The sequence below is a fragment of the Strix uralensis genome, chromosome 19 (genome assembly GCF_047716275.1).
Source record: "Strix uralensis isolate ZFMK-TIS-50842 chromosome 19, bStrUra1, whole genome shotgun sequence".
NCBI lineage: Eukaryota > Metazoa > Chordata > Aves > Strigiformes > Strigidae > Strix > Strix uralensis.
In genome coordinates this window covers 16,901,340-16,917,902 of record NC_133990.1, presented here as the reverse complement: position 1 = coordinate 16,917,902, position 16,563 = coordinate 16,901,340, and the positions used below count along the sequence as shown (strand labels likewise).

General features: G+C 57.7%; 2 protein-coding genes across 4 annotated transcripts; both read left to right on the top strand.

Annotated features, from left to right (window-relative positions):
* The first annotated feature begins 1,446 nt into the window (after positions 1–1,446).
* SIRT7 (sirtuin 7) lies at positions 1,447–5,751 on the top strand. Its single transcript, XM_074889716.1, has 10 exons — positions 1,447–1,604; positions 1,676–1,813; positions 2,309–2,413; positions 3,372–3,442; positions 3,539–3,611; positions 4,013–4,111; positions 4,584–4,820; positions 5,064–5,144; positions 5,274–5,380; positions 5,483–5,751. Exons 1-10 carry the CDS (start codon positions 1,509–1,511, stop codon positions 5,721–5,723), a joined length of 1,248 nt encoding a protein of 415 aa, XP_074745817.1. The 5' UTR covers positions 1,447–1,508; the 3' UTR covers positions 5,724–5,751.
* On the top strand, positions 5,068–16,441 carry PCYT2 (phosphate cytidylyltransferase 2, ethanolamine). 3 transcript variants are annotated; one of them, XM_074889721.1, is made up of 13 exons: positions 5,068–5,144; positions 6,528–6,616; positions 7,400–7,561; positions 9,400–9,466; positions 9,961–10,045; positions 10,613–10,657; positions 12,030–12,168; positions 12,774–12,856; positions 13,031–13,108; positions 13,730–13,795; positions 14,049–14,114; positions 14,565–14,653; positions 15,327–16,441. In XM_074889721.1, the coding sequence occupies exons 2-13, from the start codon at positions 6,535–6,537 to the stop codon at positions 15,415–15,417; spliced, it is 1,053 nt and encodes a 350-aa protein (XP_074745822.1). In that variant the 5' UTR covers positions 5,068–5,144; positions 6,528–6,534; the 3' UTR covers positions 15,418–16,441. The 3 variants fall into 3 exon arrangements, with proteins under 3 accessions (XP_074745822.1, XP_074745821.1, XP_074745823.1); XM_074889720.1 differs by lacking the exon at positions 5,068–5,144 and adding an exon at positions 5,927–6,061; XM_074889722.1 differs by lacking the exons at positions 5,068–5,144; positions 7,400–7,561 and adding an exon at positions 5,927–6,061.
* The last annotated feature ends 122 nt before the right edge of the window (positions 16,442–16,563 follow it).

The window sequence follows — 16,563 nt, the reverse complement described above, 5'->3', positions numbered from 1 at the left end:
CAGCTGGAGGCCTGACCTCGGCAGGGCGAGGACCCGAGGTTTTGTGTGTGGGGCTGGTTAGGAACTGAGCTCCTGGGGCTGGCATCTGTGGCGTGAGGAGGGCCCCGTCAACAGAGCAGGCGGTGACGGGCGATCCTGCAGCCACGGTGAACTTGCTGCAGTTGTGCTCTGTGGCGAGGAATGTCCGTGCCTTTCCCGGCCTGCCGGGCGGCGGCCGTGCCACTGCCGGTAAGAGACTGCTGCTTCGGAGTGAGACTGCGAGTCAGGAGGACAGAGCAGGCGGCAGCACTGGCTCCACCAGACGTTAACGCCGTCGTTTCTCCTCCCCTGTGTTGTTTGCTAGTTTGTGGCCCCAGCCTGCTCCGAGTGGCTGAGCCTGTTCGATGAGGGCACGTCATGTAGGGGGGAGCGGGGGCAAAGCTGTGCCCGTGTGATAAACGAGCTGGGTGTCGGCAGGGACACGGTCCCCTTGTGAGTGCTGCTTCCCTCTGCTACGCGCTGGTTTTGGTTTTGTTCGCGGTGAAGTGTTGGACCCCAAGTGACGTATTTCTGCAGTGTCGAGGAGTCTCCCGTCCTGCCCCGGGGGACCCGGTCCCCTCCCGCCGGCTCCCCGCGCCCGTGCCAGGCGGCCCTGCCCGAGCCGTCCCGCTGACCCCTCTCTCGTATATAGCGTTCTGGAGTGTGACAGTTCTTGTTCCTGAGGTGCTCGTCCGTTTGGTTTCCTGCTGTGAAGGGTGTCGTGTTTTCTTTCTCCTTTCCCTGGTGCCGTCACTGCGGTGGTCGGGGAGGGGCCCAGCCCCGGCCTGTCCGCAGAGCGACCCCGGGAGTGTTGCCCCCGCGCCGCCGCCCGGGGATTTGTGTATCTTGTGGTGAATTGTGTAAAGTTCCTCCCGCCCCGCGCAGCCTCGGCGGGGGTCGCTCTCCGGACGGAGCGAGGGGCCGGGCTGCGGCCGGACGGGGCGGTTTGTCCTGGCCGCGGCCGACGCTCCGTCCCCGTGCCCCGGCTCGGGCCTGCCCGCCCGCCGGCGGCGGGGGAGGCCGGGGCTGCTGGCGGCTGCCCGTAGGCTCGCCCCGGGGGGCTCCCGGCGGGCTCTCAGCCCCCCCCCGCCCCGCGGCTGCCGGGGGCTCCGGCGAGGGCCCGTCCTGCGCGGGCCGGGGCCGCCGCGCTGCAGGGCCTGTCCCGGCCCGGGGCCGCGGGGGCTGGGCGGGGCGGGCGGCCGTATTTATTGGTAAGTTATTGCCCGGGGCGGCGGGCGGGCGGGCGTTATTTATTGCTGTACAGAGTGTCCGTCCGCGGCCGCGGCCGCCGCTGTTTTGTACGTGACAATAAACCGCTTTCAAACAGCCGCCGCCTGGCGCTTCCTTGGGGCGCGGTCCGCCGCGGCGCGGGGGGGCGCTGCTGCACCCGGGGCGGCGCCGCCGGAAGGGGCGCGCGGCCGCTCTGGCCGCCCGGCGGAAGCGGCCGCCGGGACGCGGCGCCGGCAGCGGAAGCGGGGCGCTTCCGGGCGATGGCGGCCGGCGGCAGCCTCAGCCGCTCGGAGCGGAAGGCGGCGGCACGCGCCGAGATCCTTCAGCAGGAGGAGCAGCGGGACCGGCGGAGACAGGTACGGCGCGGCCCGGCCCGGCCCCCCCCCGCTGCCGCGGGCCGCCGTGACCGCCCGTGTGTGCCGGGCAGGTGTCCCGCATCTGGAGGAAGCCGCCGGCGGAGCGGAGCCCCGAGGAGTGCCAGGCGCTGAGCGAGAGCGAGGACATCGTCAGGGAGCTGGAGCGGCGCCGCAAGCGGCGAGAGCGGCTGCGCCGGCGGCAGGAGGAGGTGGGCGGCGGGGGAGCGGCGGGCCCGGCCTCGGCCCGCGGGCGGGGAGAGGAGCCCGGCGCTCCGGGCGGGGCTGCGGCGGGGGGAGCTCTGGAGCTGCGGCGGGCCTCGAGGGAGAGCCGCGCTGCCGCGTTACCGGGAACGCCTGCGGCCCCCGCCGGGTGTGCGGCCCGCCCGTGTCTGCCCGCGGTTTGTCTCCGCCTCAGTCGCACTTTCGGCGGCTGCCAAGCTCGGGACTCGCTGCGCCTGTGCTGTGTGGGCGCGTCTCTCGGGAGGGTGGGTCTGCACCTGCTGTACCCGCGAGGCTTTTTCCCCTGATCTTCCCTGGACAACAGACACGTTCTTTTATTTAGAAGCCGCCCTCATAACGTTTGCGTTGCTCTTTCTGGCTTGGCTAGGCCCCTACGAAAACTTCCAGGGAGCTCCCTGCTCCTTCCGACGCAGTGACGCGCTGTATCGCAGAAACACGTGAACTTGCTCAGTTGTATTTTCTAGGTTTGTGACGAACCAGAGGAGTTAAAGAGAAAAGCTACTGAGCTGGCTGCTGCCGTCCGGAATGCCAAGCACCTTGTCATCTACACAGGAGCCGGGATCAGTACGGTAGGATGCTTTGGGAGCTCCTTCAGGAGTGTTGCAATGTTGTTTGGACTTTTTTGATGGTTTCCAAATGACTGCGTGACGTGTTACGAGCCTGGGAGGCAGTGCTAACGCTGCCACGCTGCAAACCGTGACCAGCACGTTTGCTAGTTCGCATCTTGGGGTTGTGCCTGCTGCCCGAGAGATTCCGCGTCACCTCTGTGACCGTGTGAAGAAAGTGCTTCTTAAATGAGAAGATCGTTAGTCTTGCTTCATTCAAGTCTTTTCAACTACTTGTGGTGTAAAACCTAAAAACAAGTTAGCTAATTAATGCTGTCAGCGTTAATGGACAAGTAGGAATAGCTGGTGGTTATCAGAACTTAAAAATGACGGTTTAAGAAGTGGTTGGTTTCAGTGGCCTCTATTGGGAGAGTGGAAATCTGGTTCTGCCTCTTCTAATGTGTCACACGTCACCTTTGTCTGAGCTCTGAGATGGGAACCTTATTTCTATTTCCCTTTTCTACAGTCTTTGCTGATGTGGAGCAGGATTCTGGGCAGGGTGCACAAGTGCTAATGTAACACAAATTTTTGCTCAAGAATGCTGAGTGCAAGGTACCAGGAATCAGAGTCCAGTGAAAATAAGGAAAGGTTCAAGAATAGAGTTCTGTGTAGGGAAGTGGAAGTACCAAGGGTCAAAAAGAGTTCCAGAGGGATTCCATAATGGTAGAATTGGAGAAAATAAATACTGGAGGTGAAAATGAGAGCTGTAAGGTAGGAGAAGAGATGGTGGAGAGAGAGAAAACACATGAAAAAAAGGTTTTCCTGCGATTAGGGAACCACTGCGCTAGAAAACTGGGAGTGAATGAAAAGGCACCTGTGGATGAAGTGGGTCTGGTTGTCCTGGGTGAGACCGGGCTGATGATGTGGACAGGAGCTGTGAACGCCCCCGTCAGGCCTCGTTTTTTCTCTCCTGATGACACAGGCAGCCTCGATCCCGGACTACAGAGGCCCTAATGGCATATGGACGTTGCTGCAGAAGGGCAGGAGCATCAGGTAAGGAGACAATTTCTTAGCAGAAAGATGATATTGAAAGAGAGATTAATGGCAATTCCAACTTTTTTTTTCCTTTTTCTCCTTGCTTCTTCTCAGGGCTACAGATCTGAGTGAGGCAGAGCCCACACTCACCCATATGAGCATTGCCTGCCTACACAAGCACAACCTGGTAAGATTTTCTTTTCGCACCTCACTTGTGTTCCTCTAAGTGATAAATAAAACCCAACGGGGGAAAAAAGCTTTTCATGAGGTTGCTTCATGGCTAGATATCCATGTAGGAAAAAGCACCTGTTCACGTACAGCCGAGTCGTCGTTAGGCTCGCTACAGGCTGTAGCTCTGGCAGTTCTTCCCATGGTGCCTTGTATTTGCCTCCTGGTGAGGCTGGTTTGGGGACCTGGCCACAAAGTCAGCCAGACCTAGTAGAGCTCTGCTTAGCAGGATGAGTCTTCTCATTCAGCTTTTGTCTGTTCTCCATGCTTTTCTTCTGTTGGTGTGGGGCTATTTGGTGTGTGTTGAGACACACAGAGTCGTCTGCATGTGTGTTAGCTCAGTGTTTTACTCTCTTCAAGGTGCAGCATGTGGTGTCTCAAAACTGTGATGGGCTGCACCTGCGGAGTGGGCTCCCCCAGGCAGCAATATCTGAGCTTCATGGAAACATGTACATAGAGGTAAGTGGCTAGAACAGGATAAAGCAGTTGTCCAGTGGCCTCACAGGAAGATAAACTATCTACCACTAGCTCAAGAAGAATTAGTACAAGGGATAGCCTCTGCTTAGTTTGTATCTTCAGGCCATCAGGTTTGGGGTGAACTAGTTAGCAAGCACCAAAACCAAGTGTTCAGTACAACTCTGGAGCTTTTTCTCTGTGCTTGCTAGAGCCTTCTGCTTCTAACTACTCTTCCTCAGAGCTTCTCTGAAATCCCTCCTATCGCACAGCCAACAGGCTCCCTGTAATTCCACTTGCTAGTTGAGGTTTTCCAAACTTTTCCCAGTTAGCATCTGATCCCTGATGATCCCTTCTACTGCCTCCAATTTATCATTCCCCAAAAGTGCTTTTCTTCCGAGGGAAGTGGCTGGCTCCTGGCCTCTCGTGGGTTAGATGCTAATGATGTAACGGGTTTTTTGCTTTCATCCTGCACCAGGTCTGCACTTCCTGTACACCCAACAGAGAGTACGTGCGAGTATTTGATGTGACAGAGCGCACAGCCCTGCACAGGCATCACACTGGCAGGATGTGCCACAAGTGTGGGGCACAGTTGAGAGATACAATCGTCCACTTTGGGGAGAAGGGGACGTTGAGACAGCCCCTGAACTGGGAAGCAGCAACAGAAGCTGCAAGCAAAGCAGATGTGATTCTTTGTCTGGGTTCCAGCTTAAAGGTAACTTTAGAGACTCGGTGAAGATTGTTAGCAGCATTCCCTCTTGGTGATACACCTTGGTGCTGAGCAGTCTCCTCCCAAACAGACAACTGTAAACTCTGGTGTCAGGATTCGCCCACCATCTGTGATAGTCTCTCTTCCTCCCTCTTTCCCCTCCTGGTAATACATTCCTTTTCCTCTCGCTGATACGGTTCACAGTTACGCGTGCCTTTGGCTGTACTGATAATCTCTCTTTTGTGGCAGGTTTTGAAAAAATACCCACGTCTTTGGTGCATGAGCAAGCCCCCCACTCGTCGTCCAAAGCTCTATATCGTCAACCTGCAGGTGAGAGCCTTTTGCGCTGGGTTTGGAGGGTTTGGGCTGAGCGGGCGCTGGTGTGAGCGGGCAGGGCTCCCCCCCGGCAGCGGGCAGGGCTCCCCCCCGGCAGCAGCGGGTCTGGTGTCACTCCTGCAGTGGACCCCCAAGGACGACCTGGCTGCCCTGAAGCTGCACGGCCGCTGCGACGACGTCATGCGGCTGCTGATGGCGGAGCTGGGCCTGGAGATCCCGCGCTACGACCGGTGAGCAGCGGCCCGGGACCCGGCCCGGGGTCCCCCCGGCAGCCCGGGGTCATCCCCCCCCCCGCCCCGGCAGCGCGCCCACGCCTGCCCTTCCCTCCGCAGGGCGCGGGACCCCATCTTCGCGCTGGCCGAGCCGCTGCGCCCCGGGGAGGAAGGCACGCACTCGCGGAAGCCGGTGGCCCCGCCGCCGGGCGCCGAGCCGCCGCCGCGGGAGGAGCCGCCGCCGCGGGAGGAGCCGCCGCCGCGGGAGGAGCCGCCGCCGCGGGAGGAGCCGCCCGTTCGCCCCGGCGGGTGGTTGGGCCGCGGCTGCGCCAAGGGCGCCCGGCGCAGGAAGAGCAACTGAGGGCGGGCGGGGAGCGGCGGGGACGCGCCCCAAGATGGCGGCGGGGGCGGGGCTTGGCGGGCGGCGGGGACGCGCCCCAAGATGGCGGCGGGGGCGGGGCTTGGCGGGCGGCGGGGACGCGCCCCAAGATGGCGGCGGGGGCGGGGCTTGGCGGGCGGCGGGGACGCGCCCCAAGATGGCGGCGGGGGCGGGGCGGGGCGGGTGGCGGCCCCGCGCGCTCGGCCGCGGGCGGGCGGCGGCGCCGGTGACAGCGCGGCCATGCTGCGCAACGGGGCGGCGGGCGGCGGCGGCGGCTCCGCGGCGACGAACCGGCCCGTGCGCGTCTGGTGCGACGGCTGGTGAGTGGGGCCGGGCCGGGCGGCGGGGCCGGGCGGGCTGTCGCGTCGCGTCGCCCGGAGAAATAAACCGTGTTGGCTGCGCTGGTGCCTCCGGCTCCTCTGTCACCGCGGCGGCGGGCCGGGCCCCGGGGCGGGCGGCAGCGGGACGGGACGGCTCCGCCGCACGGGCCTTGGCGAAGCCGCCGGGCCGCGTTCGCCGGCGGGGCCGTCCGGAGCGGCAGCCGGTAAGTGCCGGGGCGGCCCCGGGGAGGGTCCCGGCTGGGCCGGCGCCGCGCTCCCCGGCCGCGGGCGGGCAGTTGGTTGCGGTGGGGCGGGTGGTGCCGTCTGAGCCCGCGTAGCCGCTGTGGAGGCGACGACCCCGCACGGTAACGGAGAGACTTTAACCTGCGGGGCGGGGGAAGGTCACCTCCCGCGGCGCCCCAGCCCAGCGCGGCCCCGGCCTCAACCGGCGCCGTTGTCTTTCCAGCTACGACATGGTGCACTACGGGCACTCGAACCAGCTCCGCCAGGCTCGGGCCATGGGGGATTACCTGATCGTTGGAGTCCACACGGATGGTAAGAGGGTTCCTCGGCCTTTCACCTCAAGCTGCCCCCAGAATCGCCCAGCAGCGCCGGCCCCGAGGGACGGAGGCCCCGGTACAGAGCGGGCTCCTTCCTGTGGCTCCTCGAGGACCGGCAGCCTCCAGAGGAGAAGTGTCCCCCCCGGGAAGGGAGCGCAGATACCCCGCTCACGCCTCTGCAGCTGGGGTCAGGCAGTTCAGAGCTCCCAGGCTTCGCTCAGGGGTCACCTGTATTCTGCGCTGTAAAAACAGCTGAACCAGTTGAAAATCAGTCTGGGTTTGCCGGTACAAACTGCCGAACTGATACTCCAAACCATTGCTGTGTGGAGAAAACTCGTTTCAAGCCCGTCTGGGAGTTAAGTGCCAGGAACTAGTTCTTGCGTGCAAAGGTGGATTTTAAATTGCTTTATGGATGCGTGTTCTCTAGCACGAACCACGCGTAGCGTGAAGCTGTTACTCAGAAGGGGAGTTTCCCCTTGGGGGCTCTTAGGAGGCCCAGGTGGTCCCCCCAGTAGGAAGTATCTGGTATGGGAGGCACTGAGACCTTCTGCCTTCTGAGTGAACCGCCAGGCCCTTGTTACGCACTTGAGAAATGCAACTGAATTAACATCTCATCTGATCTAGCTGGGGCTTCCTTCTCGGCCACAAACCCATTCCAAGCTGAGTGTAAGCCCTCGGTGAAGTTCACCTGCCCGTGAAATAAGTGAGGCTCCTGTATGTGAGAGGTGTCGTAGCTGTAGTACGTGCTTCTAACTGGGTTTTTCTGTTTCTTGCCCAGAGGAGATTGCCAAGCACAAGGGCCCCCCTGTCTTTACGCAGGAGGAGAGGTACAAAATGGTGCAAGCCATCAAGTGGGTGGATGAGATTGCTCCAGGAGCTCCCTATGTCACCACACTGGAAACCCTGGACAAATATAACTGTGACTTCTGTGTGCATGGTGGTGAGTGGAACTCTGAGGTGATGGCTGTGTTCTCACAGGCTCTCCGGGGCTTGTGTGCTCTGGGTTTCCCTGCTGCAAACCAAGGGGCGTTCTGGCTGCCAGCTGATTCCTCGTGTGCAGAGATCTGTCGTGCCCGCGCCTGCGCCGCGCAGTGCGGCTGCTCCTCTGCTGCTCTGGAGACGGGTGCCTGTGTGCTGGGCACCCTGAGAGTGCCAGGTCCCTTGGTGTCAACACCCCTTTCACTTACAGAGGTGAAATGTGTTGTCTGACAATTATCCTGAGGTTGCCCTTAGCACCAGCAGAGATTTGTGCATGGGGGAAAGTCATTTACAAAACTTAAATGTGAAAAACACCGTTAAAAATGTAAGAGTGCAGAAATACAGTCATGTTTATATCTACTTACCCTGGGATGAGATCAGATCTGAAAAGCTCCTCTCTTTATCCAGTTGATGAGCTGTTCAAGGGCTTAGCTGACCCTGTGGCCAGAGACCTAGTTCTTATTATGAACACTTTTCAGTTTACAGTCACTGAAGAGAAGCAGTGTTCTGAGGAAGCATTCTTGCTTTTGTACTCTGTCCCTTCCTGGGACTGCTGCTCGTGCTCATTTGGCCTCAGCCCCTCCTCCCTACCCCTCTGAAGGTATCTTGTTAGTCTAATCAGGACTAGTCTTTGCACTCATTTCACGTATCCTTCCTCATCTGGTCCCAGCCACTTGCTATCCATAAGCAAAGTATTTGATTAAATGTAAATAAATCATTAATCTTCTGCAAGACTGATACGTTTTTTTCACGTGGACAGGGTGACTGTCAGATTCCTTGTTAACTGAACTGCCTGCCCTGAACGTGTTTGGGGTGCGTGACCCCTTACTGGACTCGGTGAGGGATTATGGCAGCAGAGAAGTGCTTGTGGCCTTTGCTCCAGTTTCCCTGCGTTTATCCCCTCGGCCAAATCATTCAGTGCTTCTACCTGAAGAACACACTTGTGCGCTGCAGTGTTGCCAGGTTGTGTTTGTGCAGAAGATAAGTTTTGAAATAGCTGAGCTTAACTGGGACGGTGACAGGCGGCGAAGCCGCTGTTTCTGCCTCTCCCCTGGCACGCGGGGCTGCGCTTGCAGCATGTTCTCGTCTGTGTCCCCGTGCCCTGAGGTGAGGGTGTGGGGTTTTGGAACTCTTCAGCTTCCCCCAGTGTGCTGCTGGACTGTGTGAGCTGCTGGTCCCTGCACTGTAAACTGGCTGTTGTGCCAAATGAAAGCCAGCTCAGGTTTTCCCTTGTGAAGATTTTATACTATTGCTAGAAGTAGATGAGAGGTGTTTTTGTAGGGTGAGTTAGATGAACCAGAACTGACTCTGCAGGAGGGTAGCGTGATGTCACTGCAGAGGTGCCATCGCTGAGGGGAGGAACTGGCCGCTGGAGAACTGTTTAATTGACTGGAGAAGTTGTAACATCAACCAACGGCTAAAACCAGTCCTAGAGAAGTTAAGGTGCTTTTTAAGACTGAGACTGGTGGTAGCTGTTTGCTGTCATTCAGACAATAATTCAGCTGTGCCTGCTGCTGGGTTCACTGCAGGGGCAACCAGCTTGTGCTTTCTGGACTACCTAAAAACCAGTGGACCAGATGGCTAACGGTGTTCAGTGTCTAGGAACACGGTCGTCTCCACGGATAGGGCAGTCCCGCAAACCCCTGGCACTTCTGCGGGGTGCGGGATGTACCCCGCTGTATGCAGGAGTTCTGGGCTGGCTTATGTGCTGGACTTGCTGAGCTGCTGCTGCTGTCGTTCTAAAGAGCTTTTGTGCAGGAAGGCTCGGGGTGCAGTTCTGAGGCTTTTCTCTCTCTGCAGATGATATCACCTTGACGGTAGATGGCAAGGATACCTACGAGGAAGTGAAGACAGCAGGGCGATACAGGTAACCCACTGCTGCTTACCTTCTTACCCTGTTTTGGGCAGTTTCTGGGAGTTCGTGCCCTGCAGGGAAGTCAGATGAAGCACAGATATCCTCGGGTCACACTAATTTTGCTGTAACGTGTGTCAGAGCTTCAGCTGCTCCCACCGTTTTGGCTTCTGGGAAGTGTCGCACGCTCGCGACTGGCTGGTGGGAGCTTCCTGTTCCTGGCAGACGCTGGTTCTGTCTTGAAGCCTCACGGGGAGTTAGTTCTGTCGGGAACTCTGTGCAAGGTGAGTTTTCCTCCTAGGAGCAGTAGCTGTGGTGTGAAGAAGATGCAGAGGCTCAGCAATTGGTGCTGTACTTTATATTGAGAGCAGGTAGAAGGAAGAGTTTCTCAGGACGGCCCCTGGTTTGGGTTTTTCAGGTGTCACAGGTGTTCCTGGGGTGATGGTGGGAAGAGGAGGAGGCGCGTGCTCCTGTGGCTTCGGCTTTACCCTTTGCTTGTCTCCCTGCAGGGAATGCAAACGCACCCAAGGTGTGTCCACTACCGACCTCGTTGGCCGCATGCTGCTCATGACTAAGGCTCACCACAGCAACATAGTGAGTCAGGGGGCTTTGGGTGGGAGCTCGGAGTCCAGGGCATACGCCAGCTTTTTCCTCTTTGCTGTCCCGAATGGCAGTAGAGCTCCCGGGCCTGGCTCCCCGATGCGCGGGGACTGGCAAGCTGATTATGAATAGTGGCAGCAAAACAACCTGCTTAAGTTTGCTTAAGCCCGTCTGAGATCGCAGTGTGATCTCAGCCCACACTGCTTTGGAAGGGTGTGAGGGGGATAAAAGCTTCAATCCCAACTCCAGTAGAGCCTCTTTGGAAGGAGGAGGGACACTGTCCTCTTAGGGGCTTGCGTGGTTGAGGGAGGACGTAGGTGTGCAGTGCTCTCGGGTCTGCAGGTTGGGCAGGAGCCACCGTCGCTGCCAGGCTGGGATCAGACAAGGACACGTTTGATCTGATTCTTGCTGGGACACGACTCTGGTTTAGATATTAACTAGTTTGTCAGCGTTCAGTGCCAGGGACCAGTGGAGTGCAGTCTGAGCCGGGACTTCCAGCACTTCTGTCACACACAAGCATATGTGAGTGCTTAAACATTTTGTCTCTTTATCTCCCTTCAGGATGAGGACCTGGACTGTCGGAAGCACACTGACAACTTTGGGAAGGTAATGTGAGTTCTGGTCGTCAACGTCTGGTTGTTGTCCTGTCTGAGGAGGATTCCAAATGTGGTTTCTGGCCTGTGTTGCAGGCTTGTTTCCCCCCGCTGTGTAGTACTAACCCCAGGAATGTCAAAGCAGCTCCTGCAGTCAGTGAAATAGGCAGGTGTGGCCGCACAGGGCCAGCGAGCTGTCCTTCCGCGGTGCCACAGAGCTGCTGCACCCACGGAGCCTTTGCTGTGTTTCTGGCTTGCTCGTAAATTCTCGATCGCTGCTTCCTTTGGGACCTGAGTGCCTGCAGTTCCAGCCTCGGGACAGCCTCTGTGGATGCTCCTTTTAGTGCTGGTATTTTCAGAGGTGCTGCATTAGGTCTGGGAAGCGTTTACGTAGAGGCACATAGCTCGCTCGCTGCCCTGCAGAACTCACGTGCCTGGTCTTCAGGCAGCAGAGCAGTCCTGGGCTCCTCTGCCGTCATGTCCGGCCCACGTCTTGGGCTACCACCAAAGAGCTATCGGCCCCTTTTTTTGCCCTGGGTATTGGATTGTCCCTGAGTAATGAGCACCTGGACGTACAGCTTGAGTAAGTCTCTTTTACTCAGAGGGGGCCTGCTGACCAGGCTGAATCATCCTCTTTGTTCCCCACCACGCTGGGTTTTTTGAGCAGGCTTTATGGGCCCTGTTGCTCCAGCATGGCTGTTTCCTGGTGCTGGGATCTGGGGACAATATCTGGGCACCAGGCACCCTGCATGACCCTGCCAGCTGCGCCCCCCTTCTGCATGCTGCCCTTCCTAAGGCTGGCCCTGGTCCCGGCTGAGCTGGCTTTGCTCTTCCTGGGCTGGAGCAGGGAGCTTTAGGGCAGCGAAGCAGGTGCCGCAGCGGGTGGCTCGGTGGCTGTTTCGGAAGCTGCCACGTGGCGGGGATAAAGCTCCGTCTTCGTTCCAGTGGCGCTGGGATCTGGCCCTTGCTGGAGCTGTGGGTGATCCCCTCCCAGCGCAGCGTCCCTCGCCCGGGGAAAGGATCGAGGGGCTGTGAGGCCTGAGGAGAGCACAGGTGGGTTGTGTGTAGCCTCCCTCGGTACGCCTCGCCAATCCTAGGAATCTGAGGCTGCCCTGATGCCTTTCTCCTTCCTGAGCTTGCTTCTCAGCATCTCCTTAGCTGGCTCTTGAGGGGACGCTTTAGACTGGGTTTGACAGAGCAAAAAGGGCGTTTGTGAGATTGCTTAAATACTTGGTGCCCGGAGTGTAGAAAGTCCAAGCTGTGAAGAGTTGTGATGCTTGATAGCAAATTAAGGCCAGCACACTGCCCGCAGCTGCATTCTGCGTGCTGTCCAAACCCCCTCCTGGGGCCTGAAAAGGAAACATCTGTGGTGTGTGTCTTCCCAGGGGCCAAAAGGTCGCAGTCCCTGGACGGGCGTCTCGCAGTTCCTGCAGACGTCTCAGAAGATCATCCAGTTTGCGTCAGGGAAGGAACCACAGCCGGGAGACACCATCATCTACGTGGCTGGAGCCTTTGACCTGTTCCGTATCCTTGACTCTGTTTTGTGAAGAAAGTAGCATTGGTCTTTGTGTTTGATGTTTTCATGTTTTAAGACACCAGACTTGGATATTTGCCTCTTTTTTTTTTTCCTTATTTTTTACTTTCTGTTCATGTGCATGTGAGGGAGGCAGGAGTTCTTACTGGCAGTTTCTTAGGCACAGGACACTGAGGAACGAGCTATAGCTCCTCTCTAGAGAGATCTGTGGTTGTTGGAGGATTTCAGGAGGGCAGGTGGGTATTCTCCATGCTCTCCAGTCCCTCTTGAGGACCGGCTGTCACAGGGCGTCGAGCAGACACTTCATCCCTGGGACAGTTGTTGAGGCATTGTGCCAGAACACCCGAAATGAGTAGAAATTCTGGATGGAAGCAAAGTTGAGTCTGGGTAAGATGGAGCTGAAAAGATTTCTGGCTTTTGCCCGGAACCTGTGAAGCCTGAGGAGGGAGGAGGCAACTGTTTTATGATGTAGGCATCGAGTAATGCAAAAATAAAATCCTTGGGATTCCTGTCTCCCACTGTGGTTTTTCAGTGTATCTGTTTCTGTCTTTCCCTCTTTTCCATGTCAGCTTCAATTCCTTAAACCAATCTACAGATATTGGGCATGTAGATTTCCTGGAGAAGGTTCACCAGCTGGCAGAGAAGCCCTACATCATTGCTGGGCTGCACTTTGATCAGGTCTGTAATAACATTGTCCAAAGGGCAGCTTGGCCCCTGTTCTTCCCGAAACAAGCGGGCTGTGCGCTGGAAGGCAGGAGAGGGAGGGATGGGCCAACACGGGATTTTCATGCGGGGAGAGAGTGAGAGGGAAGGGGGTTGCTGCGTCTAATCGTGCCTGGTGCTTTGCCTTAGGAAGTAAATCGCTACAAAGGGAAGAACTATCCCATCATGAACATCCACGAGAGGACACTCAGTGTCTTGGCCTGCAGGGTAAGTGCCGGGTCGGTCAGTGCCTCTGCACTGCTCCAGGAATTGCCTGGGGCTGGGTGGTCACCTGGAGCCGACAGTCTTCCACGAGTTTGTTGTGCACTGAGAAGGCACAAGACCGATTACTTCGGGCTGCCAGAGGTGCTGGTTGCTCTCGGGAGTAGTCACGAGGCTCCTCGGTTGTCCTGGTTAAGCTGAGCTGTTCCGCCGGCCCGGAGAAGGCAGGGTGCCTCGCGGGGTGCTGCTGCGCTCTGGGCAAGGACAGCCGTGTTCTGGGACAAAACTCTCGCTCCCTGCAACAGGAGAGAAAATTCCTGGGAAAGAACTGTGGGGAGGCCCAGAAATGTGTGCCCTGAGCAGTTAACTTCTGGATTTGCTGTATGCACACTACCAGAAAGTATATTCTTCAGTGGAACAAAAAGATGCTGTGTGAGAAGCTGTGGCTGCTAAACCCACTTCCATGTTCCCTTATTCGAGTTCCTGACTCTGTAACCAGATGACCTGCTCAAGTCTGTTTAGGAAGCAGGCTGGCCTCTGTTTTGGGGTTTGTTTGGGGGTTTTTGTTGCTTTTTGTGGTTTGTCTTTTTTTCAAATCTGGACTCTTTTACCTGGTTTCTTTTCCAGTATGTCTCCGAAGTGGTGATTGGAGCCCCCTACGCTGTCACTGCCGATCTGCTGGATCACTTCAGGGTGAGAGTCTCTATGTACAGATGGACGTGAAGGTGTGATGCCCTTAGGGGGCCAAAGTGGTGCAGGGAAGCACGGGGGTGTAGGAGAGAGATGGTCCTGCTCGGCAGGGGTGTGGGGGGCTCCAGATGTGCTGCCAAGCCTGGCCCAGGAGGGGCGTCTGTGCTGATCTCCAGGCTGTGCTGCAGTGAGTGCAGTGGCAGGGAAAGTCCCTTCACCTTTTGGATCTTGTCAGTGACTTTGTGTCCTTCTCCAGGTGACACTTGTGTGTCATGGGATGACTGAGGTGGTGCCAGACAAGGACGGTTCTGATCCGTACCAGGTAAGCTGCTGCCTGCTGTTGGTAGAGGCAGCGTGGCTGGTTTTGTGTTCCTGAGCGGGGAGTTTGTGTTGCAGAGGATGCTCCCGAGGCACGTCCTTGGCAGGTGATGCTGTTTTTCATCCAACCCTGAGGGCAGCTACTTGGAGCAGAGCCTGTAAATCACTTGCAACACCTCCATTCTTTTAGTCATTGTTTTGTTTTGCCTGTTTCTGATGCCTTCGTGGGAGAGTGAGAAATGCTGTGCTCTGTGCCAGTCCTGGGCAGCTCCCACATACGTGAAGCTTTGCTCTTGTCATTTATTTGCTCTGCATCTCAGGAGATCGTTCTGTGTCGTGCCTGGCTGGGTGCCCGCAGGACCCGCTGTGACTTCTGCTCAGCTTTCACTGCTGAGCTGTGAACCCGGAGCTCTCGCGTGTTTTCCACAGCTGAGCCTGCTCTGTCTGTTCACAGGAGCCGAAGAGACGCGGCATTTTCCAGCTGGTGGACAGTGGCAGCAACCTCACCACAGATTTAATTGTGCAAAGAATCATCAAGAACAGGTTGGCTTTCTTATCTCCTAGTTCTGTTGCGTACTGTTCTGTCCAGCTCGTCTGAGGACTAATTAGTGGGATCAAACAGGAAGAGAAGGGGTTGTCTAAAGGCACAGAGCCAGTGACCTGGTCCTTCACCTTCCGTAGCCTGGGCAGGCTGCTCAGGTGTGGGTGCACTGGACTGGACAGGAGAAGGAACAGCTAAACTGCTACATCACAATGTGCTTCACCACACATTTTATTATTTCTCTTCCTCCTCTATTAATGATAACATTTCCTTGCTGTATTCTTGGGGAGGAAGCATATTGCTTCTTTCAGAGCTTTGCTCTTTTAGGCCTGAGCCCTTCAGTGACCTTGGCTCACGTCAGTGATAAATTTGATTTTGGTATTACGGCACTAAAAGTGGTCCCAGGATGGACCAAGCATGAAATAGCTGCGTCTTCCACAGAGGGAGAAATAAGTGATGTTTGACCAGTGCGGGAGCCTGGGACTGCGGAGGGATGGAAACAGCCGTGGGAGGCTCTGGGTGCTGGATCTTGAAGAGGTGTCTGGGGGTGCGGTGGGGTGTCTGAAGTACTCTCAGAACAAAGGGGAGCGCTGCCTTCTCCTGCGCTCTGCTCCAGGTGCTTTTAGTCTGCTGGAGATGTGGATGGATGAGAATCTGATTTTGTGATTGATGCAGGCTGGAGTTTGAAGCCAGGAACCAGAAGAAGGAAGCAAAAGAGCTGGCGGTGTTGGAGGCCATGAGGAGACTGGAGGAGGAGAAGCACTAGGCCAGCCCTGAGCTGACGGGTGGGTCGCAGAGCGCCGCAGCCTCACGCTCTCGAGGAGCAGAAGCTCTCTGAGGGGGACCCCAGAGCGGGGACACCCCTGCTGGCACGCAGGATGTGCTGTCCTACCCCTTCTGTCCTTGCTCCTCTGGCACTAATTACACAGACATAACGAGTCGGGATCCTGCTGCCTAGTTTTTCCTCTGTTAATCAGCCCCCGTCCCCTTTCCCAGGAGGAGATCTGAGGAGATCTGACAAAAGAAAAAACCCTCGGTTTTAATTATAACTAATATTTTAACATGTTGATGTGCTTTTACCTTCTGCCATCTCTGGCTTTTAGTAGGAGGGAAGTGGAGCCGCTGCCCCAGCCCCTCCAGGTTCGGCCGCCCAGACCCACGTCCACGCTCCAGAGCAGCCCTTCAGGGGGTGGGGGGCGGCCCCCCCTCCCCGGGGCAGGACGTGGCACTTGCGGTTCCTCCCACCGGACCCTCGGAGCGCCGGTTGCTGGAGACACCGACGGGCCCTGTGCTCGGGGTTCACGAACACCAGACCCAAAGCCCGGTGGGGTTTGGCTGGATGAAGCCCCTCGCCGCTGTGACCGGCGCCGGGGACTCATTCACTGCCCCAGGCACAGGCAGCAGGCGGGGGCTGGGGGCGCAGGGACCCTCGGCCCAGCGCTTTCCCTGGTGGGTTGAAGCGTTTCTCCGCCCGAGGCCTTGCAGGCCCTGCTCGGCGCCCTCCTGCTGCTGCTGGTGTCCACCGTGTGCCTGGCACTTACTGCAGGGAGGGCCCTGATGTTTCACGCCTGTTTTCTGAGGTGCAGTGCGGGTGCCCCTGGGGGGAGGCGTGGGGCTTGAGGACGGGTGCTGGGCTGAGCCCCTCTCCGCCTCTTACATTCCAGGGTGCTGTGGTGGGTGTCCTGGGCCGCTCCCCGCACAGTGCTGGATGGTCCTTCCATGCCAGTTCTGTTGTCCTCTCTGTTGTAAACTTTTGTTGCTGATCATTAATAAAATGTCGATGAATTGTGTGTGGCGCTCAGGGTTGTGAGCCCGGGTAGCAGAGAGGGGCCAGGCCCCTGGTCGGAGCAGCGTTTCCCTGGAGCTCTGCTGGGAGCTGGGGAGAGGCTGCTACAGCCCGAGAACCAGCTTG

Excerpts from the sequence above, each read along its gene's own strand:
- SIRT7 (XM_074889716.1), top strand. The coding sequence starts at position 1,509 with ATGGCGGCCGGCGGCAGCCTCAGCCGCTCGGAGCGGAAGGCGGCGGCA. Across the intron at positions 4,821-5,063 it reads GTCTGGGTTCCAGCTTAAAG|GTTTTGAAAAAATACCCACG; the intron begins GTAACTTTAGAG and ends CTTTTGTGGCAG. Across the intron at positions 5,145-5,273 it reads TCTATATCGTCAACCTGCAG|TGGACCCCCAAGGACGACCT; the intron begins GTGAGAGCCTTT and ends TCACTCCTGCAG.
- PCYT2 (XM_074889720.1), top strand. The coding sequence starts at position 5,982 with ATGCTGCGCAACGGGGCGGCGGGCGGCGGCGGCGGCTCCGCGGCGACG. Across the intron at positions 6,617-7,399 it reads CGTTGGAGTCCACACGGATG|AGGAGATTGCCAAGCACAAG; the intron begins GTAAGAGGGTTC and ends TTTCTTGCCCAG. Across the intron at positions 7,562-9,399 it reads TGACTTCTGTGTGCATGGTG|ATGATATCACCTTGACGGTA; the intron begins GTGAGTGGAACT and ends CTCTCTCTGCAG.